Raw genomic sequence first — 26,871 nt, 5'->3', positions numbered from 1 at the left:
TGCCCCTCATAGATGGTTATGGACCTGTTGGCCAAGTTGGCACGATTTCTTTAAGCCTTATCTTCCAACATGGTCAGCATGGGAAATTTGGGGAACCTAAAGTGGCTTCAGAATTCTTCTATATAGTTTTCCAAAATGTTCTTTGTTTTAGGGCAGTAATAACAGAAGAATTCAAAGTGCCCGATAAAATGGTTGGATTCAGTAAGTATCCATGTGTTGCACTTTCCCCCTAATTCCTGTCCCTTTTATTTCCCTCCCCCTCTCAGCATGAGCGTCACCTTTATTAGAATGCTTTTGCACACTGTTCTCCAGTCCCCTAGCGCTGCAGGCCTCTGTCCAGGCGGAGGTCACCCTGCACTCTCCCACCACCCACTCTCCTTCCTCGAGCTCGAGCACCCTCTGTCTGCTGTGTTTCCCATATGGTTGCTGTGGGCTTGCTGAAGCCAGCCTGATTTGTCTAGCTGTGAGCCATGTGTGAATGTTGGTTGAATTAAGTCATCCATGCATGGTTAAATATGGATGGGGGGCATATTCTGACCCTGTTCAATTTGTTTCAGTTATTGGCAGGGGAGGTGAGCAGATTTCACGGATTCAAACAGAATCTGGTTGCAAAATTCAGATTGCTTCAGGTAAGGGCTGCTTTTTTCATAGATCTCAGTTTGGTAGAAATGAGTATTATGCAAAGTTTTCCAGATTCAGTACTTTGCTTGTTGCTAGAAGTGTAGGAACCTGGGTAAGTATATGTGATTGCTGCTTTCTTGCACTTCTGGAGCTGGACTCCCAGGAGGGAAGCAGAGCAGAAGCAGGCTCAGCGGCGAGGCTGCCCCTCTGACCTCGTTGGAGACCCTCCACAGTTCTGTGGCCTGGCGTGGCCCCTCCCAAACACCCACCACTCTAGGACCTGTTTTCTGCACCAGAATGTTATGCCAGACACAGTGGGGCTTGCAGGGGGCCTGTGGCTTTGGGGTCACTCCTGGGGATTGCTCACCGGCTCCCCTGGCTCGCACCGTCCCTGCCCTTTGTGGAAAGAGGCCCCTGGCGGCTCTGGCTGAATTAGCACATGTTGAACACAGTTGAGGACCTTTCCCAGCTGGGTCCATCTTGACTGCATTACAGAGAGAGGCAGATTGAGAAGAAGAGCTTATATTTTATTTATCGTTTTATCTAATTTGAGTTTCATCTCTTTCCATAGTAAAGGAGGGCATTTAAAGGACATTTGACTAGAGAAATGTTTGTCATTTTAAAGGATACTTACTAGTATAATGTCTTGAAGGCAGTAACTGGTGTTAGCTGTTTCTCTCTTTTTTGAGTAAAAATGTTAAGAGGTAGTGTTTTTAGGAACAAAGTAACGTGTCATGTGTGGTGTCGGAAAGTAAGACTTCCCTTTCTTGTCAAATGGCCCAGAACCAGTTCGACGTCGATGTCACTGATCAGGATATCACACAGTAACTGGCAGTAGTCCAATGTGCATACCATGACATTTCTTTTTTTTTCCCCTTTGGTGGCAGCGGTGGGATACGAACCCATGACATTTCTTACTAGTGTGCCTCAGAGCTGTTTGCAAATAATCACCAGTAAACTACTCTGCAAATAGAGAAACTGGGGAGTAGCGGGTTAAGTGACTCACACATTTACTAGCACACAGTGGGTCAGAAGTGAAGTTGAAGCTGGGAATTAGGATCAACTCACAAACCTCTGCTGCATTCTCCCACCTTCCCCTAGGGACTCGTTTCTACTTTGAGAATCTTAGGGTACAGCTACCAGTTAACATTCTGTCCACAAGCAGAAGCAAACTGTCTTTTTCTGGGAGCCTGGGCTTCTGTGGGGCCGGTGTAGGCACCAGCCCAGAGACCGCCTTCCACAGAGGCAAGGTGCATGGTTGCCTGATGCCCACCGACACACCTCGTCTTCTTGATTCTTCTTATAGAGAGTTCTGGGATTCCAGAGAGGCCCTGTGTACTTACCGGAACCCCAGAAAGTATTGAGTAAGTTTATTTTATTTACTTTCTCCTTTCACTCTTCTTCCTCCTTCCCCAAACGGGGAGAAATGGAAGGGCAAACTGTTATTGAACACTTTCGATCTGTGCTACAGTCTGGCCACAAAAGCAGGTGCTTCTGTAGAGAAGGATCTAGGAGGCTGCCACACCAGGGGAATTTTTCTGTTACCTAAACACACACGGTATCACCTTTTTAAAAACCCTGCAGAATCCTCACAGCTGTCATAACACCTACTTCATACACCGGGTTCTAAAGAGTGTGCCTCCACCCGCCTGAATGCTCTAATCACCCCACTTTTTCCTCATGATACCTCCTTTACCTGAACAGGTGTGGAGTAGTGAGCCTCTCACTTTGTGAACCTTTGGGAATCCTGGTGCCAGGTCCTCAGCCTGAGTGTGATCCCATTGCTCTTCTGATACTTGTGAGCCCAATGAATTGACTTCCTGGCCATTGCTCCACTCAGAGGGCCACATGGACCGGCCAGGGCGTGTTTCGGCTTTTGGGGCCCTTGTGACCGCCTGATATCTAGCCTTGCATTCCTGCGTGGTGGAGCCTCGTACCAGGTGGAGGCCTCATAAACCCAAGAGCCTCCTGGGGAGAGGGATGTACTAACTTCGCTTCTGCTCACTTTCCTCTTTCAGTCTACTGAGCAGCATTGCATTTGGGGGTAGGGGCGCTGAGATTATGTCTAGCTCAATAGGTAGGGCTCTTTTATTGTTTCCATTTCTCAGGGAGTCGAGATGAGTTTAAACTCTCGTGTTTTGCTGTAACAGTGCAAGCGGTGGACCAGAATAAATCAGACTGGCAGGTGTGCATTACAGGGCAAGCGAGATGGTTTCTGGTGTCCAGGCACTTTGCTTCCGGCACAGGTTAATCTAGTACACAAGCGAAATATTAAGAAGCTGCAGTAACTGGGAAGACACACAAGGCCGATTCTGCACACAAAGACTCAAGACCACAAAGGGCAACATCTATTTCCTGCCTTTTTCTTCTTTCCTCCCACTCTTCTATTCCTGCTTCCTGTCCTGCCCAAGCAGTGGAGGCCACGGATTATAACTTAAGGAAGAAACAATTTTGCTTTTTTCGGTGCACAGTCCAGCCAGTCTGTTTAGTAGCAGAAATGTTTCCTATTAGAGGAACCAAAAAATAGATTGTGCTGGTGATTTGAAGAATAAATAATGCACGTAACAGCCAGGGGAGATTCTGGTGCAGAAAAGGAAATTGGCCTGACAGATGACCTCCTTAGGCTGAGATGTGCTGTTTCAACATTGTAGCTTTCCTCCACCTTCTGATAAATCAGCACAAAATAGCAGTGCATATGAAATGTGGGGCCCTGCACATCCAACGGGAAAAGCGCAAAGAGGTGTGTATGGCTGTGGACCTGCGCCAGGGCACTGCCGCCTCCTTTTCCACCCGTGAAACCCACCTGGTGATGCGGAGCCTTAAAATCGGCTCAAAAATCAGGGCAGTCTGGTTGGTGATGGAGAAATTTGGCATTTGGGCATTCAAATGACTACTAACCCTTGCTTTCTTTCTTCCCATCTTTCTCATTTCTTTCTCTCATGTCCTTACTTAACCAATATCTGTTGAGTGTATACGCTCTGGATTGGGGAACAGCGAGCTGCAGAGGGTTCAGCGGTGGCCTCTGCCACCGGTGCAGCTGACATTCCAACAGGAGAAGAGTCATGTTGGTGGAGTGAATACAAGACCCAGGCACAAGCAGAGGGCACACTTGAAAGGGGGCTGTGTCGGGACGTGGTATTGTGTGCATTGTTTTTAAATTCCAGCCCAGTAGCTTGGCGGATGGCAGAGACTTCCCGGGTTGTGGGGGCAGGAGCTGGAGCTGGACGAGGGCTGCCTTGACTCCTTCATGTGTTCCCCGGTGCAGCGTTCACTTAATGCCACTGTCCTTGTGGTTCTCTTCCCTCCCAAAGACAAGCCAAGCGACTCCTGGGGCAGATTGTGGACCGCTGTCGGAATGGGCCTGGCTTTCACAATGACATAGACGGCAACAGCACAATCCAGGAGATCCTCATCCCCGCGTCTAAAGTGGGTCTGGTCATCGGCAAAGGAGGAGAAACTATAAAGCAGTTGCAGGTATGTGAGCCCTGAGCAGAGGCCTTTGTCTTCCTCACCTTCCTGGTTTGGGAGGTTTTGTCATTACACTCACTTCCCCCGGTTGACCTGGCTGTGCCTGCCATGGGCCAGAGCTCCCCTCAACCCCTGCCCGAGTGGTTCCATGCTTCCTCCATTCGACTGCTGTTTTCTGGACACTCACTATCGCCAGGCCTGGTGCCAGCGATGATGTCGGTCCTGGGGCTTCGTGAACTCGTAGCAGCCATTGTGGTGGTGAAGCTCTAGTACCATCACGTGACAGCATCTCGGGTGAAGATCTGCATCCAGAGCCAGCAGCACTGCCTGCGCCAGTCGTGGGAGCTTAAATGTGTTCATGCATTTTTCAAAGGGCCGGGTCCTCGTCTGAGCGCAGGGAAGTGCCAGCCTCACTTGTAATGAAGCTGAAGTAATACCCGTTATTTCATATTTAAATGAGACCCTGCGCACCGAGCCTCTCACTGAGCAAGTGCTCCGTGAACATGAGCTGCTGTTGGCTGTAGCATCCCTCATCTGAGACTCGTGGGGCCGAACACGGCTCAGAATTTAACACCCCAGCCAGTTCCGCGCTGCACCCTGTAGCCAAATGCTTATTTCCATAGCCAAACAGAACAATAGCACACTCAGGAGAGTGACTAGAAAGATGCTTCCATGAGTTCAGGTCAGTTTTGCTGCCAAATCAGTTATGAACAAACTTTTATTTCCAAGCTCTGGGGCTTTTGAAGTTGCAGGGCAGGGGTTGTGGCCCGCCTCTGTGCTCCCTCCTCGCCCAGTCCTCGGACTGCAAAGACTCTCTAGTGCAGTGGTTCTCAACCATCCTAATGCCGAGACCCTTTAATACAGTTCCTCATGTTGTGGTGACCCCCAACCATAAAATTATTTTCGTTGCTACTTCATAACCATAATTTTGCTACTGTTATGAATCGTCATGTAAATATCTGATACGCAGGATGTATTTTCATTGTTCGCGACCCACAGGTTGAGAACCGCTGTTCTAGTGTGTGCTCGAAGAGTTCAGGGTTTGGACTCCCAGAATCCAAATTGTGGCCTCCACTCATCAGCTCTGGACTGCTCTTGGGCAGCTTCCTGTCCGAGCCTCCTCACCGGGGATGGCACACTGGCCTCGCGTGCTGGGCACAAGCCCTTACTGGGTGATATTCGATCGAGTGCTCAGCTGAGGGCCTGGCATTCCATAGAAAAGGCTCGTTTGTATCTAGATGTTCTAGAGACTGGACAGGAGGAGAGTGGGGAGTGTTTCTGTGTCACACTTGGAAGCTCTCTAGCACGGTCGGGATGTCCGCAGTCTCAGAGGCCAGTCTCATGGCCGGGTCAGAGGGCAATGCTCTGTGGTAGGAAGGACATGTCTTCTGTGGACGTGATCCGGCCCCCGGCAGCGTCTTGTACCCTCCTGCATGTTCATCCATGGCGGTGAGAAGTGTGCCTGTGTGTGCGTCCACAGGAGCGGACAGGTGTGAAAATGGTCATGATCCAGGACGGCCCGCTGCCTACGGGAGCAGACAAGCCTCTTCGCATCACTGGAGACCCCTTTAAAGTACAGGTAGGCAAGAAGCGAGCGGGCGGGTCCTGGGTGTCATGAAAGAATCTAGGGTGTGTTGCTCAATGTCAGAGCCACTGGCCACGTGTGGCTATAATTAAAATGAAGTAGACAATGAGTTCTTCGTTGACACTGGCTATATTTCAAGTGCTCGGGCTACATGTCATGGGCAGTGTATATTTGGAGCATTTCCATAAATGCAGGTTTTGTTGGATGGCGTAGCACTGCTCAGATGCAGTTTTCGACTTGTTACCTATCAGCTCAGATGCAGGCTCCATTTGGCTTTTATTTGCTTGTTCTCTCTCTCAACTCTTAAAAAAAATTTTTTAAATTGATTTTAGAGAGAAGAAGGGAGAGGGATAGAGAGAAAGAAACATCTATGAGAGAGAAACATCGATTGGCTGCCTCCTGCACGCCCCCCACCAGGGATCGAGCCCACAACCCTGGGCATGTGCCCTGACTGGGAATCGAACCAGCGACCTCTTAGTTCATGGGTTGATGCTCAACCCATTTTTGCAAGAGCTCCGGCTGGTGTGGGAAGTAAGCAAAGGTGCCAGCAACCCCCGAGGCATGTGTGCCCTCCTAGCAAGCATCCTGTGTCTGAGCTCCTGGCCACAGAGGACAGTCCCAGTTGCTAAGAGCAGTGAGGGACTTGGTTTTACATCACCTGGGGTGGTTTTACCCGTACTGTTAGCAGGAACGTGTGTGGGCTGTGGGTGTAGCGTGCCTGTGCCTGTGAAATAGGAACACTCTCTTTTCTGCCTCTGCCACCCTCCTTGTCTTGGCTGCACTTAGTGTAGCTCCAGGGTGACGCTCCTGGGTGAGCCAGTCCATCAGGCAGCTGTTCCTCTGCAGGAGCTTTGGGGCGTGGATGAAGTGGAGGTTACCTGACTCAGGAAAATACTTCCCCCAGTTCTTAACACTGTCAGTCAAACTCAAATTGGTATCCTTGTTGCTTTTTCAAGGAACATATGTAAAACAGTGGTTTCAAAACAGAGTGGAAGGCAGTGATTACAATGGCTTCTTCCCTTAGGCCAGTGGTCGGCCCCTTTAGTGTGGCTCTTCCACAAAATACCACGTGCAGGCACACACGTACAGTGCGATTGAAAATTCGTGGCCCATGCGCAGAAGTCGGTTTTCGGAAAGGAGATAGACGAAACAAGTATACAAGACGAGTGTGGATGGGAGAGTTGGAAGGGGTCGACCTCAGCAAACGTACCTCAATCAGATTGAGGACGTTTTTAGCAAAGGCCAGCTTAGGAGTACCCTAATTAAGTTAATAACAATGTACCTACCTATATAGTTTAAGTTTTAAAAATTTGGCTCTCTTGCCCTGACCGGTTTGGCTCAGTGGATAGAGCGTCGGGCCTGCGGACTGAAGGGTCCCAGGTTCGATTCCGGTCAAGGGCATGTACCTTGATTGCGGGCACATCCCTAGTGGGGGGTGTGCAGGAGGCAGCTGATCGATGTTTCTCTAACATCCATGTTTCTGGCTCTCTATCCCTCTCCCTTCCTCTCTGTAAAAAATCAATAAAATATATTTTTAAAAAAATTTTGGTTCTCAAAAGAAATTTCAATCGTTGTACTGTTGCTATTTGGCTCTGTTGACTAATGAGTTTGCCGACCACTGGCTTAGGCCCAGGCAGTGCTGCAGCCCTTCACCCCCTCCTGCAAGCCAGGACCCCCTGGCTTTCCTCCCCCAGGGTCCCTAACCTCTTTGAATGGGAACAGGTGGGCTTTTAAAAAGTCAGATGCCATCTAACCTTTCTTCAGTTGGCTTATCCAGTTCCGGCTGGCGGGCTCCATGCGTGATATGGGGAAGTCTGGAAGGAACTGGAGGGCGGGCGTTCCCCGAGAATGCTGGCAATAGAGCCTGTCTCCCAGCAGCTCTCCACTGCCTTTTCTTCTGGAACCTTTGGTTTTATCTGTGGTAGAAAAAAATACCTGAGCAAAGAGCTTATCTCATTGATGTTTCATGAATTTGCAGGAAAATAATTGTAACAAATGGTTTTTAGTACTGGTGTTTATTTAATGTACTCCACATTTTGCGGGGAGGAGCAGCTATTGTATTTAGGGTAAATTGTTATTTGGGGTATTTTTTCTTTCTCCAACTTTTTATTATGAGAAACTTCAAACATCTAGAAAATTTGAAAAGCTAGTATAGCAAATATCTGTATAACCTCATCCTACCTATCATTTTGCCATTCATATGCATGCATTTGTTTATTTTGTTTTACCATTTATATGTAAATGGCAGGTATTGTGACTCTCCACCCCTAAATCCTACAGCATGTGTCTGCTAAGAATAAGAACTTTTTGCTATGTAACCAGGCCAGAGAAAATGACAGTGACCCCATAATATCTCTTGAGCCAGTCCATGTTCAGAGTTCTCTGAGTGTCCTGAGACCCTAATTGCTGTTTGGGGGTTGGTCAGGGGAGATGGTTGTTTTGATTTGGTTTGGTTTGGTTTTTCCAGAACCAAGACTCAGTCTGAGTTCCCACATGGCCTTGAGTTGTTAGGTACAGGTGATCCTTAGTGCAGATCCTGTGGGGCTGGGGCTGGCGTGGACAGGTAGACTAACAAGTGTGTCCTTTGGGGAGAGGACACTGCGTGTGCCTTGGAGACAGTCAGGCCTGGGGGTCGTCTTGCCAGGCAGTAATCGGATATTTGATCTCTGAATGCTGGGAGGTTCTCTGGGCTCCAGGGCTGGCCTTTTCCCTTTACCTTCCTGGAGCTCCGTTGTGATAGCCGCCTTGGTAATGTCTTTCTTCTGAAACCTGCCCACAGTCAGAGCTCTCAGAAAAACCCTCCCCTCACTAACAAATGGCTGCTGGAAACACCTCGAGGCCACAGGAAGCAAGTTCAAACCAGCACAAATGTGCTGGTCCTACTATGGCTTTCAAGACAGTGGACCCTTACCTGAGCATTTTGGGCAGTGTAAGAAAAACCATGTCATTTAAGAATTGATATATGTGACCCTAAGCAGCAGCCTGCCCCTGTCCCATATAGTAATAATAGAATAAGGGAGTATTGCTGAGCACCTTCTGAGTCTTTAAGCCCAACATAAGAGGGTCTGATGTTGAAGTTGTACCTGGTATCATGTCTTTTTTTTAGGATTTTGTGTTCCATAACGTCTTTTATCTGTGTTTACACAGCAAGCAAGAGAAATGGTGTTAGAGATCATCCGAGAAAAAGACCAAGCTGACTTCCGAGGTGTACGCGGTGACTTCGCCTCCCGAATGGGAGGAGGCAGTATAGAGGTATGCTTGAATCCCAGGTTAGCAGGCAAACGAGATTAGGATTAAGGTCGTAGGTCACACGTCTGTTGGCTCTTTAATCTTGAGCAAGCTATTTCATTTTTGTCTCATCTGTGAAATCCTACCGGGACGCTTACTTCTCAGGGTGGGCGTGAGACTGAGACAGCCGTAGTGAGGGAGCCACTGCATGCTCTTGGGGCTTGGGGCCATCCCCTGGCTAAGTTTTGCTTCAAAGCTTATCCCACTGCCCAGGTGAAGACCAGAGGCCACGTTTTCTCGGTGATCTGTGCTGTGCTTGTATCAAACTTGGGAACCACATTTATTGATGAGATGGAATGGGACCAGCATCTACCCTTCAGAAGGAAGTTTTGATCATGCTACAATATGGATGGACCTTGCCATCATTATGCTTGTAAAACAAGCCAGATACAGAGGATAGATCTTGTGTGATTCCACTTATACCTAGAATAGGCACATCTGGAGTCAGAAAATAGAATGGAGGTTACCAGAGGCTGGGGAAAGCAGGAGCTACTATTTAATGGATAGAGAGTTTTTACTGGGGATGATGAAAAGGTCTAGGGCAATGGTCGGCAAACTGTGGCTCGCGAGCCACATGCGGCCCTTTGGCCCCTTGAGTGTGGCTCTTCCACAAAATACCACGTGTGGGTGCGCACGTACAGTGCTATTGAAATTTCGTGGCCCATGCGCAGAAGTCAGTTTTCGGCCTGGGCGAGTCTATTTTGAAGAGGTGGCATTAGAAGAAGTGGGGGGGGGTCGGTTGTTCGGGCGGGCGATGGGATACGCGGGGGAGGTACATTGTTTTGAGGTACGTTCGCTGAGGTCGACCCCTTCTAACTCTCCCATCCACACTCGTCTATCTGAAACAAGTATACAAGACGAGTGTGGATGGGAGAGTTGGAAGGGGTCGACCTCAGCAAACGTACCTCAATCAGATTGAGGACGTTTTTAGCAAAGGCCAGCTTAGGAGTACCCTAATTAAGTTAATAACAATGTACCTACCTATATAGTTTAAGTTTAAAAAATCTGGCTCTCAAAAGAAATTTCAATCGTTGTACTGTTGATATTTGGCTCTGTTGACTAATGAGTTTGCCAACCACTGGTCTAGGGTATAGATATCTGGGGTGGTTACACAATATTGTGAATATATTTAATACCACTGAATCGTGTAATTATGAATGGTTAAGATGATAAATGTTATATATATCTTTTTTGTTAATCCTCACCCGAGGATATTTTTCCATGGATTTTTAAAGAGAATGGAGGGATGCAGGGGGGTGGGGGAAGACACAGAGAAACATCGATGTGAGAGTAGCACATCAATTGGTTGCCTCCTGCACACGCCCCGACCAGGGCCCTGATCGATCTTGCAACTGAGGTATGTGCCCTTGACTGGAATTAAACCCGGGACCCTTCAGTCCGCAGGCCAACACTTTATCCACTGAGCCAAAGAGGCTAGGGCTGAAAAACATATTTTGAAGGACCACTATGAATGTTTATGACATACTTACGCTTATTTCATAGAGTTTAGAAGAAAAATTTGTCATTTTAAATCTTTTATCTATGTATACAGTTTATTCTTGCTTTTCTTCATTTTTATAACTATTTTGATTAAGTCTCAGACTTACTGGATGCATTTAGCAGACAGAAATGCTGCAATCATTAACCACAAAATTGTTCTTAAGAGGGAAAAAATATGGTTTATTATATCACTTCCAGGAATGCACTGTAATACAAATCAAGTTACACACACACACACACATCCATTGAGAAAAGACAGGTTTGCCAAAAGTTCTGATGAGGCTGTTTCTCATTGCTCAGGTATCTGTGCCTAGGTTTGCTGTCGGGATTGTAATAGGAAGAAATGGGGAAATGATCAAAAAGATCCAGAATGACGCTGGTGTGAGGATTCAGTTCAAACCAGGTTGGTTTTGCTAGTTCTCAAAAATCCTTTAATTAGGGGGGTGGGGGGGGGATTGCAGGAAGAAATTAACCAAGAACTTATATGCATAGGTGCATAACCCATGGACACACAGACAATAGTGAGGGGAAGGCCTGAGGAGGGGGCGGGTGGAGGTCAGTGGGGGGACAAAGGGGACATCTGTAATACTTTCAACAATAAAGATAAATGTTTAAGAAATCCTTTAATTAGAAAACAGGTCACAAACAGGACTTTGTAACCAGCCCATTTGTGTCCTTTTCTCCCTTTCTCTACCTCTGTTTCTTTTTCTGTCTTTTGCAACATTCTGTTACCAAATGCCCGATTCTAGGGCTCTCCTGCAGGCCCTCATTTCTTTCTTTGGATTTGTTGGTTTGGTTACCCTTGTGCCTGAACACTCTGCACCCGGGTTTCCAGGGCTTCTCTCTCTTCCCCCCCCGCCCCCCCCCCCTTAGGCTAATAAAATTGGGGAAAATCAACATAGCATTTTCAGTTTTTAATTTTGCCAATTAAAAACTTCTAAAAAATCTGTTATTGTAATTTTATAAAATTAAAGATAAAACCATTTAAAAAAGGGACATTTTGGAATAAAGAACAATTCTTTAAATTTTGTAAGTTTATCTTTATAAGCAAACTTATCTACAGTGTCTTTATTTTCTTTATTTCTCTAAAGATGATAAAACATGGTGATGGGCTAATTTTGGGAAAATATTGCTATAGCTCAACTCTATTTTCCTTGGGGTTTTTATGTTTGTGTTTTTTTTTGTTTTCTTCTTTAATGATATCTCCTTTAAATGTCTATAATTGCGTAAGTGTTGGCAAGGGCCATGCACAAAGGCGTAGTCCTTTCCCCAGCGAAAGGCCCTGAACCTGGTGATGGGCCAGCACTCTGGCACCGGGAGGAATATTGATGGCAAATCAGATTGACCTGCGTCTCTGTCTGAAGCTGGGCGTCCTAATCCCACCACTTGCCTTGTTCCACAGACGATGGAATTAGTCCAGAGAGAGCGGCACAGGTCATGGGACCCCCGGACCGATGTCAGCACGCAGCGCATGTCATCAACGAGCTGATTCTTACAGCCCAGGTGGGTCTGGCTGTGTGGGTTCACCTCACTGGCCATAGGGGCAGGTGCCACACGGGGCTGTAGCCGGTGGGGCTCTGGGGCTGCTCCACAGCTGCTCCTTCCTGCTGGTTTGTGACTCTACTGCCTTGGTTGTCCCAGGAGTTGGGTTTTCTGACTAGTTAACTGGGGGAAATGCAGTGCAGATCCCAAGTTTCAAACAGCTGAGCACTTAATTTAAGACTATAAGCAAAGTATCACCTTAGCTTTAGAAAGCACTTCAGGCCCACAGAGGCTGCAAGCTGTCTTCATGCCCTGGATTCCAGGCTCCTCATCTGGAAAGGGAGCGGCCTTGTGTGCTGTTGTTAGCATCTCCTCCTGCCCCCCTTGCTAGTAGCCCTGGGAACCGCTGTAGCAGACAGTAGATTGGCATGTCCCCCAGGTGTGTAGGGCTGAGGAAGTTTGAGGGTGATTGGAGCTGAAGAAAGCATGAGAAATTCTTGTCCAGCTCTGCCATTGGCCACGGGACCTTGGATGAGGCTTTGAGCCTGTCTAGGCCAAGTATTCTCAGCAGCAAGCGGTTTTGCACCAGGTGGTCCCCCAAGTCACCTGGGAGTACAGGCGGGAGTAGCAAGTTTGTAGAATCTACCAGGATCTGTAGAACCAAAATACCCAAGGCAGGGGTTTGGGTCTCAGCTGTAGCTAAATCCCAGGCCATTCTTAGGATTAGACAAGTTCTAAAAAGAGTCACTAAGGGACCTCTCGCATCCTTTTTACTAATAAGAGGGCATGAGCCCAGAACTGCAGAGGCTGTGAGATGAGGAGGAGGCAGTCTTGTCCACGAGACCCTGTGGCACACCCAGCAAATGGCTGTGTGTGTGTGTGTTTTAACATAAGTCTCTAGATCACTTGTGTGTTTGTCCTGGGTCTCTCATAAAAGCAGAATGCAAGAAGAAAGGTCACTCCAGTGACCTCTGCTTTCTGCTGGTGTAGATTCTGGTTAAATGTTCAATTTTCTTATAATTGATATGGGCAGGTTTTGCCAACACTTTTCTTCACCATATTGAACCTTTCAGCTTCTCCCTCCCATGGAAGAAGCTGGGCTTTCCCTCCAAGTTGAAAGGGTTTAAATGCTGCCGCTCTAGAGGGGCTCGGGAATGAGCTTCCTCTGTTAGGTGCCCGATGTGGGTTTTGCTCCCTGGGGAGGGGGCGCGCGAGAATGAGTCAGAGACTTCTCCAGCCCCGACCATGCACCAGCTTGGCTTGGTCCCTCCCTCCTCTGGGGAGTGGAACAACCAGTTTTTCTTTTAAATATATGTTTTATTGATTTCAGAGAGGAAGGGAGAGGGAGAGAAAGATAGAAACATCAATGATGAGAGAGAATCATCCATTGGCTGCCTCCTACATGCCCCCTACTGGGGATCAAGCCCGCAACCCAGGCATGTGCCTTTGACTGGAATCGAACCCAGGACCCTGCAGTGCACAGGCTGACACTCTATCCACTGAGCCAAACCAGCTAGGGCCGGTTTTTCTTTAAAATCCTTTTATCCTTTTTGCTGGTTGGGTTGCAAGGTGTTCTGACTCATGTAGCAGTGTCTGAATAGTTCCTCACAGCAGTCTCGTCAGGGAAGGTCAGAAGTCATCCAGTGTCACTCATGTGTCACTGCAAATGGCCGTAGCTCTTCAGCATCGAGTATCTGGTTTCTGGTAGGCCCACCATGTGTTCGCCCCCGGGAAAGGGCAGCTTCATTGAAAAGAAAGTCACCTCTGACCCTGTGGATTACAGCCCCGTAATGCAAACTCCAGGGAAAAGGGCACTGGGCTTCGGACCTAGGAGTTCATATCTGCCTGTTTGGTCAGGTCTGTTCGTGCTGTTTATGTAGCACATGCATTTATCGTCGCGTGTGCTCCTTGAATACACCTGTGATTTGTGTTAATTCTGCTTTTAAAGAGCCGTCACCATCTGAAATGTGGAATGATGCTCAGGTCCTGATTTGTGGCACTGATTACATCCTGTCACTGCACCTCCTCCCTGGGATGGAAGTGGTGCTGGTGGCAGTGGCAGGAATCTTCACCTGAGCTTTGCTCCTTTCCCAGGAAAGGGATGGCTTTGGAGGCCTCGCAGTCGCCCGAGGACGAGGCCGTGGCCGTGGCGACTGGAGCATGGGAACCCCTGGCGGCATCCAGGAGATAACATACACGGTGCCCGCAGATAAGTGTGGCCTCGTCATAGGCAAAGGTGAGAGGCAGCTGCTGGCGTTTATGTTCCCTCTCCGCTGCTTAACCCGAGAGCACATGGGTCACATACCTCCAACGCAGGGCGTGGAGGCTGGCGCTTGCCTGAAGGCACCAGGTCTGTAGCATCAGCTGCCTTCTGCGGGGGCCCTGCTGTGCGGGGGGCCTTCTCGTGAATGGGGCAGGGCATGCGACAGATGATCCGTAGGGCCCACTGCCTGGTGAAGCAGCTTCGTTGTTGAAAAGGCTAAATCAGGGGTCCTCAAACTACGGCCCGCGGGCCACATGCAAATACAAATATTGTATTTGTTCCCGTTTTGTTTTTTTACTTCAAAATAAGATATGTGCAGTGTGCGTAGGAATTTGTTCATAGTTTTTTTTTTAAACTATAGTCCGGCCCTCCAACGGTCTGAGGGACAGTGAACTGGCCCCCTGTTTAAAAAGTTTGAGGACCCCTGGGCTAAATGTTTGCCTTTGGATGTTTGTGGATCGACTGATCAGTAATGAACACGCCTCCAAGGAACTTAGAGGAACAGTTAAGATGATCTCCTCCAGCGAAGATGCTTTCTGAGAGGGGGTCAAGTACTGGGTTTGGGTATTTGGCCTTTATTGTCACAACATGTGAAAATGGTTTTATCCTTTCAACACTTTCACTACGACACCCTGCGGTGAAATAAAAATAGGTTTGTTAGTTGTTTCTCGGCATTTTAGAGAGCAGGAGGCGGGCCCAGCGTGATGGCTGGTGTGCTCCTTCCCACCTGTTAGGGGAAAGCGCAGGAGGGAGCAGGTGGATTGCTAGGCTGTCAGGCTGGTTCATTGGGGCTGGCCTTGCCTGGGAACCAAGAAAGGCCGCTGGGAGCAGGTCTGTGGCTCACCGGGCCCTTCCCCAGCCGCCGGCTCAGCTTCTCTCTCTGCTCCAGACAGTCTCTGTGCCGACAGGAGACTCGGATTTGGTGTTGGGTGCTGTGTTTGAGGAAATGATAGTCTTCTCCCAGAGTGTCTGCAGTTTCTGTGATCCCCAGGCATGTGTTCGCTGTGGGAGGGGTGCTAGTTTCCACGGAACGTGACTTGGGAATGTCTCCACCAACAGAAAGTTGGGACCGAAGCGGCACATCCTCACGAGCTGGCGTGGGGTGGGCATCCCTCCTGCGCTGTCACTCACCTCCCAGAGTCTGCATGGGCCCTGCCCCGGCCCTGCCCGTGGGCAGTGTTTTATGCTCTTTTCAAACCTTGATCTCCTGTGTCTGTGTCGGTCTGAGATGCTCAGAAGTGGTAGGAACAATGGGGGCTTGTTTTCCTCTGTGGCGGGGTGTCCCTGCTGAGAAGTGCTTGGCAGATACTGTTAGCTGCCCAAATGCGTGATAAGCCAGACGCCCCCCAGCCCTACACCTGGCTGCCTGCGCGTCGGTTCTGTTGATGCCGTAGGTTGAGAGTCAGCTCTGGGTTTCTGGGCCTTGTGAAAACTGTTTTTACCAACGAGGTTTTCCTGTGAATGTGAGTCTCCTCTAGAGCCGGGCTGCCTCTGCTGGGACAGTCCTCATAGTCGTGAGGCCTCGGTGTTCACAGGACAGCCTCTGTCAGCTCACCCACCAGTCATCCCAGTGACGCCCAGAGGACAGGGACAGCAGAGGACGCAGTCGCGGGTACCGTGGCCAGTGCTCCAGTTGCAGCCCGGACAAGCCCAGGAAAAGTTTTGTTGGGGGTCGGGGGGCTTTCCATACCCACAAGAGCTGGGTATGAGGTGCTCCTCCCCCTTGGGAAAGATGCATGGGGAGGAGGGGGAGAGCGGAGGGAGCCCTACTCAGTCGGGCCCTGCTCCCCCTGCGCCAGCCCTTGGGCAGACGCTGCGCCTCCCAGGCCCCTGCTGGATTTCCATGATAAATACAGCAATAGTGACAGATAGTGTGGCCAGCCCTGCTCTTGTCACCAGGCCTTTTAGCAGGTTTGATTAATTGCTTTACGATTTCACAACCAGCCAGGGGGGCCACTGGTGGGTGGCTTCTGCCCCCCATCAGGTGGAAGAATGGAGCAGACTGCTGAATGAGTCTATAGACAGCCACCATGTGCCAAGCTGGTGACCTCATTTTGAAAGAAGATAAACTTAAATTAACTCCTTCCGGCCCCATGCAGTTTTGTGGGGCCTCCTCACCTTATTAGCATGCTCCCAAGGCCTCGGGAGAGGGGCTGTGGGTCCGCTGGGCTGCGTGCCCGCCGGATGGAGGGGTGCAGGGTCTCTGGCTCAGGCAGACTTGCGCGCCCTTTGTGCTCCTGCGCACAGCCAGGCGGCGGCCGGCAGTGCCGGGGAAAGGTCTCCGCTGAGTCTTGGCTCTTCACTGCTCCGCAGAAGCGCCATTGCCAAGGAGCAGAGCTGCTCACTTTTCACGATGCAAAGATCAGATTCACCCCTGGGAGTGCGGGGCGGGAGGGACAGGCCCCGGACTTTCTGCGTTGGTCACTGCTGTCCCGACACTTTCCTTAAACTGTCACAGCTTTACGAAAACCATGTACACAAGACTTTGGTCCGCTGAGTTCTTTTTCTAATTTGCTTTTAAATGTAAAGCCACCAAAAAGGACACATATGTAATACCCTTTGTAATACTGTAAGCAATAAAACAATAAATAAAAAAAATGTAAAGCCACCCCATCTACCCAAGCTGATGTTGAACAAAGCTTGATCCAAATCCTCCGTTTCCTTCCCCTGTGTGAGCGCCGCCAGCAACGGCTGGACCGGGGCTCCAGCTTTGCTTCTTGACCCTGTAGAGTCCCTCGGAGGGGACAGTGTCCGCTACTCACTTCTTCCTGACAGGTGGTTCAGCCCAGGCCTCCCCTCAGTGCGGGTGGAGGCAGGTAGAGTGTTGAAGGGCTGTGGGCATGTTACAAGGAAATGACACATGTCTTGTGAGGTTAGAGTGTCACAGACTGGCCTTCAGTCGTTGCTTTTGATCATTTGGGGCTCCCTGGTCCCCTGCACCCGATTTTCCACAGATTGTCTTTTTCCAATTTTGCAAAAACTCTACTAGGCGTTTTCCTTGTATTCTGGCTCCCCCCAATTGAGCCGTGCTGGTCTGTAAGTTCTGTGAAATCTCAAAAGAAGAATCAAACCATTGTTACCCTGGTGGAGCTTTTGTTACACAAATTTCATTAAGAGACTGGGACTGTCACAGGTTTTTCAAAGAGTCCAACTAAATTTTCATTAGCCCGGCTCCACCCAGGCCTCTGTGACCCCCATCCTCCGGCTGCCTCTCTGTCTAGACCTGTCCCCCCCACCCCCATGGAGGAGGCAGGGACTTGAGAGTGACAGGATGAGATGGGATATTAAAGGCCCAAGTGGGCTTCGGGCATTGTTGGGGCCTGTGGCCGTCTGTTTGACCTGTGGAGGGAGGGAGAGCAGCAGTGCGGTGCGCAGGGCTGAAGGACCCCATTGTGCCATAGAGGAGCCATCAGGTCGCCATTCTTGTGCTGAGAAGGATGGAGTGCCTCTTCCGGCAAGGCCTCTGGCTGCGGTGGGAACTGGGCACTGGCCTCCAGGGGCTGAGCTCCATTGTGTGCAAATCCCTGGGCCTCGGGTGCCTGGTTCCTGGCCTCTGGGAGGAGGAAGCCAGCAGGTGCAGCTGCCCGCGGTGTGGTGTCCGTAGTGTCAGCCTGGCAGCTTCGCAGCCTGAGCCTGGTGTGAGAAAGCAGGTGCAGCAAATCCCCTTTCCTTGTCTTCTGGAGCTGCTACTCATCCTTCTGTCTCGTGTCCTCCTGCCCACAGGGGGTGAGAACATCAAAAGCATAAACCAGCAGTCAGGAGCACACGTGGAGCTGCAGCGGAACCCCCCTCCCAACACCGACCCCAACCTGCGAATATTCACCATCAGGGGGATTCCTCAGCAGATCGAGGTGGCCAGACATCTCATAGATGAGAAAGTTGGCGTACGTACAAGGCCCTTTCCCCACCGGGCTTACTAATAGCTGGATTTTCTGGTGGATGTCCAAGGTACCTGTTTTTCCCCAGAACCTTGTACTTCCTGAACCTTTTTCATCCTCGCATCACGTAAGGGCCCCTCCTCTCACTTTGCCGAGGGGGAAGGTCGGGGCCCAGGGATACCAGGGCCAGGCCCAGGCGATGAAGGAAGCCTCTGGCAGAACTCACCAAGGCCACCAGCTCAGGCCCTAGAGCCGTGTCCCCTGCAGGCTTAGATGAGCAGGGGCAGCAGCCTCCCCCCAGTACTGCCCCGGGACACTGCCGTGGCGCCAGCCCTGCAGGCAGCGCTCATTGACTCTGGCTTTAGTTTCAGGCACCTCAAAGCAGATAAAGAAAGAAAGGGAGTGTTGATGGAGGACAGAGGGCCACTGCTCACCTCAGAGGGGACGTAGAAGGGCAGACAGAGCCGTGGGCAGCCTAATTGACGGAGAGTCAAGCAGGTTGGTCCCTCCCCCAGGGTGACATGCCAGGGCAAATGTGGTGGTGCCAGCAGTGGCTGTGGTGGTGTTGGTCACTCAAGGGGCAGAAGCCATTTCTGGAAATCAAGTCCACTGTGGGGAAGGAAGGCTAGTGTGAGTGCCATAGGATATCATTCCTTCACTCGGCTCTGTCTCCCCAAAAGCTGTGGTCTGCCTTGGGGGGCCTGGGCAGAGGGCAGAGATGCGCCCAGCAGGAAGTGAGCGTTCCCTCTGCCATGACAGGGTACCAGTCTGGGAGCACCTGGAGCCTTCGGACAGAGCCCCTTCAGCCAGCCCCCTGCCGCACCTCATCAAAAGTGAGTCTCTAACGTCCACCCCGACCGCAAGCTCCCTCCCTGCCTCCCACAGGCCCTCCTTTCCAGCTGCTGGTAGGGCACGTCCTGTGGGCAGGGCTCCTCCCACCTCTTACCAGTGGTCCCTCCGGCCCATCTGTAGCTCACTGACCAGTGCTGGGGTGAGGGCCTCCCAGGGGCAGCATCCCCGAGGAGCACTCACCCTCCTGGGACTGAGGGGAGGTTTTTGCAAAAGTCTTTCTGTTCGCCCTTTAACTTCGTTTTTCACTTCCTCTCAGCACCTTTCCTCCGCGGAGCTCAGGGTGCTTCCCAAACATTGCTGCTAAAGTGAACGGAAACCCGCACAGCACCCCTGTGAGGTGGGTGGCCTGCTCCTACTCGTCCATGTGGTTCTGTAAGGCCTGGGGTCGTGGTCACCTGGCCACTGCTGGGGGGACTGTTGTGCTTGCCTGGGGTGGAGGGGTGAGTGACAAAGAGACAGACAGCGGGATTACAGGGGGTGGACCCCGGTGCGGAGGGGGTGTGTGATCTGCACTAGGAAAGGTGACTCTCTTTGTTCTCTGCAGTGGTCCTCCGGCCTTCCTGACCCAGGGCTGGGGCAGCACCTACCAGGCATGGCAGCAGCCCGCACAGCAAGTCCCAAGTAAGTTTCTCCGGAGGAGGTGGGCCTGGGCACCCCCCACCCCTGTGGAAGGCTCAAGGGGGATGGGCCTGAAATGCTCTCCTTCCAACTCTGCCCACAGGCCCAGGATGCCCCTCCCGGGGATGTCAGGGAGCCTCCTGGAGCCTCAGGAGCTGTCGGCAGAGGAGGCTTCTGTGCAGATGGCACTGGCCTCCAGCCGGGCAGGGGCAGAGAGGGCTGGCCCACCTTCTCAGACCTTTCTTTCCCATCCACTCTGTCCTCAGAGCTCTGGGTCAGAAAGCCTGTGGCCACAGGCGTGGTTTGCCGAGCCCCTCGGTTCCTCCTGCCTGCGCTCTGCCTCTCGCTCTGCGTTCTCCTAAGCAGCCCCTGCTTGCTGGGTGCCCTTCCCTCTCCCCTCCCTTGGCCTCAAGGTGACCATCTCCCTCTTTCCAGCGCTGCCTCAAAGGCTCTCTCTGTCTCCTGGGCGTTTGGGAAAGCACACATGAGAGAGCTCTGCTTGGTGGCATCTGGGAGAAAGCTGATTGTAAGAGAGGAGTTCTGTGGGGGTCAGACCGGCCCCACTCTTGGTTAGGAGTTATTCTTACGTTTTATGGCTGGGGGAGCCCATCTTGCATAGCCTGCAAAACAGAACACAAACCGGACCTTGGGTCTTTCTGACCCTCTCAAGCCGGACTGTCTGGAAGGCAGTCTTCGGTGTAGCTGCGCGTGTCCCCCCTGCACACCTGGCTGCAGGACCAGGCATCACAGCTTTGCTCACGGGGACCGAGCCCGGGGCCTGGTGTGCCACCCTCCCCTGGAGCAGAGTGCTGCCTGACAGCGCCGCCCCAGACCCTAGTCATGGTCACAGTTAGGTGACACCACGGGGTCTGGAGGCCCGTGCTGTGCAGCCTCGGGCACATTCCCCCTTCTCTGAGCTCCAGTCTCGTGGTCTGAAATGAAGGGTTTGGATTTGATTTCTAAAGTAACGGCAAGCTCTGAAATTTCACGGTGATATCTTTTCCTCTTCTTCTGCAGTGTTTTCTTATGAAACATATTAAATATATAGAAGGTTTTAAAGAACTTGAACATGAACACCTAACACTACCGAGACCCGTGGTCGGCAAACCGTGGCTCGCGAGCCACATGCGGCTCTTTGGCCCCTTGAGTGTGGCTCTTCCACAAAATACCACGTACGGGCGCGCACATACAGTGCGATTGAAACTTCGTGGCCCATGCGCAGGAGTCGGTATTTTGTGGAAGAGCTGGTATTTTGTGGAAGAGCCACACTCAAGGGGCCAAAGAGCCGCATGTGGCTCGCGAGCTGCGGTTTGCCGACCACTGACCTAGACCCTACCATTCCTGTTGCACTGGACTCACTTCACCCTGGAGCTGGTCTGTTGTGTTTCCTCCTGTTCTGACCATTGGAGGGCGACCCCAAGATGTGAGGTGGCCTCACATTTGTCCCATTGTCCAGGGCAGGACAGGAATATGTCTTTACACTGAAGCCCAAGGGAACATGTCCTTCTGCCCAGGGGACATCAGCCATGGGGCTGTGGTTCTGCAGAGGCCCGCCTGCTGCTTGCCCGCGCCCAGGCAGGCCCGGAGGAGTTGGGAGGAGCATCGGGATGAGGAAGAAGACAGGGCCGATGCCTGGTTTCTTCCTCTGTCAGCAGCCTGCATCTTTTTTCTTTTTTCTTTTCTTTTTTTTAAATTTATTTTTATTGATGTCAGAGAGGAAGGGAGAGAGGGAGAGAGATAGAAACATCAATGATGAGAATCATTGACCGGCTGCCTCCTGCACACACCCCCCCTGGGGATTGAGCCCAGAGCCTGGGCATGTGCCCTGACTGGGAATTGAACCGTGACCTCCTGTTCACAGGTTGACGCTCAACCACTGAGTCACGCCGGCCGGGCACCAGCCTGTATCTTGTGTTGAGTTTTGTTGCTTTACTCGGAGGGTTTAGGAATTGAGAATTGGTTTTGGTCAGTGAAATCTGTTTGAAAGAAAAACCCTGCTTGCCCACATTCCTCACGCCTAGCCTTCCCCCCAACCAGGTCCTTTACTCCTAGTGTCCTGGTCTGAGTTTCTTCCTGCCCTGGTGGGAGAGGAGGGTGAGGGGGGCTTCTCCCCTCTCTTACCCTCCCCCCTCTTTTCTGTCCCCTGCCCACACCCAGGCCCCAGGCCCCTTTGTCTTCAGTGAGTTCACTAGCAGGAGGGATGCTGTGAGATGGCTGCTGGCAGGCCCTCTGTGCTGCTGCAGACTCTTCTCCCTGCAGACAGTGAGAGGCCTTAGGTAGACACACAGCCAGCCTGGCCTTGGCACAAAGATCCCAATTAACTGAGCCACCGGGCCAGGGCTTGCTGAGTTCATTTTATGCTCTGTATGCACCTGGGCAGGCAGAGTCTACTCTACCCCTAGCCCGTCTTTACTGCCCCTGCTGCATAGAGAAGGCACCGGCTTGTGTACGGAGGAGGAGGGCGGGAGCGAGCCCACACGTCCTCTCTCCTGCTCCTGCCCCAAAGGCAAAAGGCTGGCCTGTGTCGGATGCATGTTGTGGCCACAGCCCCTTGCTTTGTGGACCTCATCTTTGTCATCACCTTGAGCTCAGTGTCCGGACAGTTTCCCGAGTGTTTGCTCTACGGCTCTGCTTGTGCAGGCGCAGCCGGCAGTCTTGGAGCAGAGGGCTCAGCTCAGGCGGAGAGTGCGCTCGGCGCCAATTGGACTCTGTGTCCCACTTGAAGCCCCTCCAGGAAGCAGCTTAGACGACAGTCATTCTGGCCCTCGGGCTCGGCTCACCCACAGCACCCGTCTGAAGGGGGTGGAGTGTTCCCGGTGGTCGCCCTGGAGGGGCATCAGTCTGCCCACGCCCAGCCTCACGGGGATCTTAGTTGCACACATACCTGGGGCCTGAGCACAGGCCCTCTTGGGTGTTGACATATCTCCTCCACAGCCATCTGCTGCCACCTTCTTCCCAGGTCACAGGGCCTGGAGCGGCTGTAGAGCGATGTGTGGCCAGGGGCGAGCGAGCCAGCGCAGAGCAGGGCCTGGAGTCGCTAGGCTGGGGGCCTGACTGCTTTTGTGTTCTTCGCACAGGCCAGCAGAGCCAGCCGCAGAGCAGCCAGCCCGACTACAGCAAGGCCTGGGAAGACTATTACAAAAAACAGAGTGAGTGCAATGGCCGTCCTAACAACCAGGTCCCCAGCCAGAGCCCCTCGCCTGTAGCCGTCACTGCGCATGGTTCCTGGCCCCGTCTGGCCCTGCGTCTCAGGGAGGAGACGTGGTGTAGCCATTTGCTTTCCCCTCCGCCCCCACTTTCCTCCCCCTTCTGAACCCCAAAGGGCATGGCACCTCCATTGGGGGACCCGGGACCGCTGTCCTGGTCCCTTTTAGAGCTGCGTGGCCAGGACGCAGACCAGCCATCTCTTGTTCCCTGGCTGTCTTGCCGTCGCCTGGCTCTTTCTGGCTCTGTCAGGGCAGGTGAAGAGGAGAGCATGGTGGGACTCGGGGAAGGGAGCCTACAGTTGGAGTGGGTGGTGAGATGATTGATTTTCTTAAGACACTAAACCAGTCTTTTTAAAAAGAGGAGGGAAAAAACTAACAACAGCAACCAAAAACCCCAGCGAATAATTTCAAACGAGTCCTCAGTCCTCCGTGGGTCTCCCACAGCTGCCGAGCAGGTGGCCGGGCGCTGGGGGAGGGCTGTGTCGTGTGGCTGCATCTGAAGGGTGTTACTGGCTGCTTGGAAGAGCTCAGGTCAAAGGCCATCAAAGAAACAGTCACCTGGTGTTGGAGTCATCACTGGGCCAGGGAGGCCATCATCACCTGAGGTCCAGGTGCCCGTCTCCCCCACACCTCCCAAATCCAGGCGCCCGTCTCCCCCACACCTCCCAAATCCAGGCTCCCAGACACAGGGGCCGGGATACCCTGGGCAGTTGCACACACACACTCAAGCCAGGCACCCCTCCTCCCTCTCCCTCTCCCTGGGCGCCTACGAGTCAGGTGACCTACGAGTCAGGTGACCTACGCAGAGAATGTGATTCTGAAGAGACAGCGGGGAAAGTCTCGCAGGGATGGAGCAGGAGCGGCAGTGAAAAGCTAACCGTGTTTTTTGCAGCCAGCACTCAGGCCCCGCCTCACCGACGTCAGTGGGCACTAGTTGCGGATGCCCAGGTCTTCAGGAAGCGTCTCCAAGCGTCCTTCACGTCCCCTAGCACATCCCCTAGCACATCCCCGCCTAATGAGCTGTTTCCCTCTGTCCCTCAGGTCATGCTGCCAGCGCCGCTCCTCAGGCCAGCTCCCCGCCGGACTACACCATGGCCTGGGCGGAGTATTACAGACAACAGGTTGCTTTCTACGGCCAGACGTTAGGGCAAGCTCAGGCCCACAGCCAGGTGTGTAGCCAGTGCCAGCACTGCTGGGACCTCCCAGACCAGCCCTGCCTCCAGCCCTTTCTCCCAGGCGTCTGTGCCTGCTCCTGGGGCAAGAACACCGGCTCGGGGGGCGGTGGGGGGCGTGACGTGGCCGCCATCTGCTCAGAGCCCAGCGGCCCGCCCAGCCCCTTCTTGCCCCAGAGAGAGTAAGTGTGGGCCAAGTGGGAGAGGAATGGGTTGGGCAGTCCCTCCAAGACAGTACCTGATCCTCCCTCAGATCCAGGCCCCAGACCACAGCGCTGAGTGGCCTCAGTTTCCCCAACTGTGAATGAGAGCACCAGGCTCGAATGATTCTGGGCAAGCTTGGCACTGCAAGTAGGGCGTGGAGCTCACGCCCACTGCTGTTCTTGGGGGTGCTGGGGCCAGGCTGTTGCCCTTGCCTCTGTCAGCAGTGAGGGGGCGGGGGCAGGGCCAGTCCACACCCTCGGAAGGCTGGGCAGGGCAGAGTGCCAGCTCTTCATCCTGCACAGAAACCTGGAGGGCTCTGTCCAGTCAGAGGCCAAAAACGGATTTCTTACTAACGGAGGGAAGAGGGCCAAGAGCTCCCGCAGGGCGTTTCAGGTGACCTGATGCCGCTCGGATCCCCCTGGACGGCATGGCAGTTACCAGAAGCCCGGGCCTAACGTTGACTGGCCATCTCACTACCAAATTGGCCCTTTTGTGCCTGGCACAGTGGGAACAGGTGTCCAGGCTGGTGGGTGACCAAGAAGTATCGCGAGCTCACTCCGCTCTCCCCTTCCCAGTGTCCCCCACAGAAAGAGATGCCCGGGACCTCCTTCAAGGGAGGTTCTGTCTGGGCCAGAGACCCTGGCGGGGAGGCGGGGAGGTGCTGAGACACTGGCTGCTTCCTGTGTGTCAGCGGCTGCGATGGAGCCGAGGAGAGAGAGTGACCTGCCACCTCCCACCAGCAAGCCCTTGAGCGCTGGCCACAGGCTGACTTCTCTCCCTTCCTTCCACAGGAGCAGTAGGACAGCGACCTGTGACCCCCTCCCCGAAATCATTGTGAGCGAAAGCCTATTTGTAACAGAGGTTTTTAGATTTTCAAACCTTTTGATGAAGAACCTTTGTTCTGTGAAACACTATATTTAGATTAACAGAATTTTTCTAAAAATCGGGAAATTAGTTACTAAAGATTGTTGATTATTCTTGTTCAGTTACTTTTATTTCAAATGTGGAAGCTCTGGGAATTTTTTTGGAGCAATATCTGCAAATCCAGGCACCAGAATGTGCCTCATAGCAGTGACATTTCAACTGGTGTGTTCTTGTTCATTTCGTTTTGTATTGTTTTGTTTCGTGTCTTTTTATTTACAGTTGTTTCTGTTGCAACAGAGTGGCTTGGAAGTCTTAGGAGATGTGTAACAAATTATTTTTAAAAATTTTTAAACAGTATTTAAATGTGTAAATTCATTAAATGTTTTACTTCTAATTTCTTGTATCTTGGCTGTCTGGTTTTGCATTTTTTTTAAAAACTGAACTATTCTGTATTGTAATTATGTGAATTCTGAATTGAGACAGAGAATTGTACTGCTGTCCAAAGGGATCGGGAAGGGCATTTGTAGGGTTTGTATAATTTCTAGAGTTCTAAAGGGTAATATAAAAATGTTTTCATGTGTCTAGCATACTTTTTTTTCATGTCTCATTACCAGTTGCAATTGTGTATCTAAGACCTCCAAGCTTGTTTTAAAAACAAAACGAAAAACCTTTCTCTATTCTCTCAGAAATATAAATGCTATTATTTTTAATATTAAGAGGAAGTTGATATAACTTTTAACAAACACTGTGGAACATTAAACCGCATAAAAATGTAGTAACTATTTTTTAATTCTGAGGCATTTTTTGCTTTTTTCTTTTAAATATTTTTTAATATTTGTCAAATTAACTAGATGAATAAATAAATCTAGTATTAACCACAATATGAATTAAATGATTTTGATTTAATAAAAGGGATATTATGATTTCCAGTGTTTACTGTAGTGTGTCTTGTACAGATAACATGTATTTTTAAAGGAAAGAAAAACGGAATTAAAGCTATTTTTTCTTGCATTTTTAATTGACCTGGGGGACATTCCGTTTGAAATGTACTGAAGTTAACCTTTCGGTTTTTTCTCCTTACTTTCTTTATAATGCTTGAAATGTCTAACTATTAAAAATAAATATTTGGAGAATGTTATGCATGTTTTTAAAAAGAAAAGTGTTCTTTTTATTTGACTGACAATACATTTTACACTCTATGTAATAAAATTTCCACAAGACATCTTGTGGGTGAAATATTTTGAGTCTGTTTGCCTTCCATTCGCTTGTCCCACCCTCCACCCTCTGCCCGCTGCCCGCTGGAATCAAAGCAAGAGTTCATAGCCGATCCCCTTGCTCTACGTCAGCCCCACTTGGTGCACAACCTAGAGTCCCAGCTATTTCCTTCGTTAAGCTCCTTCTAATGATTTTGTAGAATTTGACAGTTTGCCTTGAGAGCGTGGGTCACCGTCAGCCCCTCCCTCTTTCTTACCTGTCACATCTAAGCATCTCTTGCCCGTGGGTGCAACACAGAAATCAATCGCGGCTCCTCCCAGAGGCGCTGTCATTGGGCGGCAGCTGGAAGATTCATTTAAGGGAGTCTCGGTAAAGAGGCGTGGTCAGCTCTGCGCTGGGTAAGCACACTTTCCAGTAACTGAGTCAGCACCACGCCCTTCACCCCTCAATACCGCACCCCTCACCCCTCAGCGTGCTCCCCCAGCACCCCTCAGTACCGCACCCCTCAGCACGCTCTCCCAGCACCCCTCAGCACGCTCCCCCAGCACCCCTCAGTACCGCACCCCTCAGCACGCTCTCCCAGCACCCCTCAGCACGCTCCCCCAGCACCCCTCAGTACCGCACCCCTCAGCACGCTCTCCCAGCACCCCTCAGC

The 26,871-nt window shown here is 51.3% G+C and overlaps 1 protein-coding gene across 1 annotated transcript in view; it reads left to right on the top strand.

Moving 5' to 3' along the window:
- The window catches only part of FUBP3 (far upstream element (FUSE) binding protein 3), a 44,123-nt gene extending 17,886 nt beyond the window's left edge, over nt 1-26,237 (top strand). Inside the window, exons 4-19 of the mRNA XM_005884802.2 lie at nt 152-201; nt 558-629; nt 1,928-1,985; nt 3,933-4,095; nt 5,570-5,668; nt 8,822-8,926; nt 10,763-10,865; nt 11,865-11,965; nt 14,039-14,180; nt 17,931-18,091; nt 18,845-18,918; nt 19,194-19,274; nt 19,482-19,558; nt 22,633-22,704; nt 23,803-23,930; nt 24,929-26,237. Coding sequence (XP_005884864.1) covers nt 152-201; nt 558-629; nt 1,928-1,985; nt 3,933-4,095; nt 5,570-5,668; nt 8,822-8,926; nt 10,763-10,865; nt 11,865-11,965; nt 14,039-14,180; nt 17,931-18,091; nt 18,845-18,918; nt 19,194-19,274; nt 19,482-19,558; nt 22,633-22,704; nt 23,803-23,930; nt 24,929-24,937 — 1,495 coding nt within the window. The 3' untranslated portion in view covers nt 24,938-26,237. The remainder of the gene's footprint in view (nt 1-151; nt 202-557; nt 630-1,927; nt 1,986-3,932; nt 4,096-5,569; nt 5,669-8,821; nt 8,927-10,762; nt 10,866-11,864; nt 11,966-14,038; nt 14,181-17,930; nt 18,092-18,844; nt 18,919-19,193; nt 19,275-19,481; nt 19,559-22,632; nt 22,705-23,802; nt 23,931-24,928) is intronic.
- Nucleotides 26,238-26,871: the final 634 nt, after the last annotated feature.

This window comes from Myotis brandtii, unplaced genomic scaffold, assembly GCF_000412655.1.
Source record: "Myotis brandtii unplaced genomic scaffold, ASM41265v1 scaffold855, whole genome shotgun sequence".
Classification (NCBI taxonomy): Eukaryota; Metazoa; Chordata; class Mammalia; order Chiroptera; family Vespertilionidae; genus Myotis; species Myotis brandtii.
Note: the sequence above shows the minus strand (reverse complement) of the source record. Positions and strands in the feature narration are given on the sequence as shown.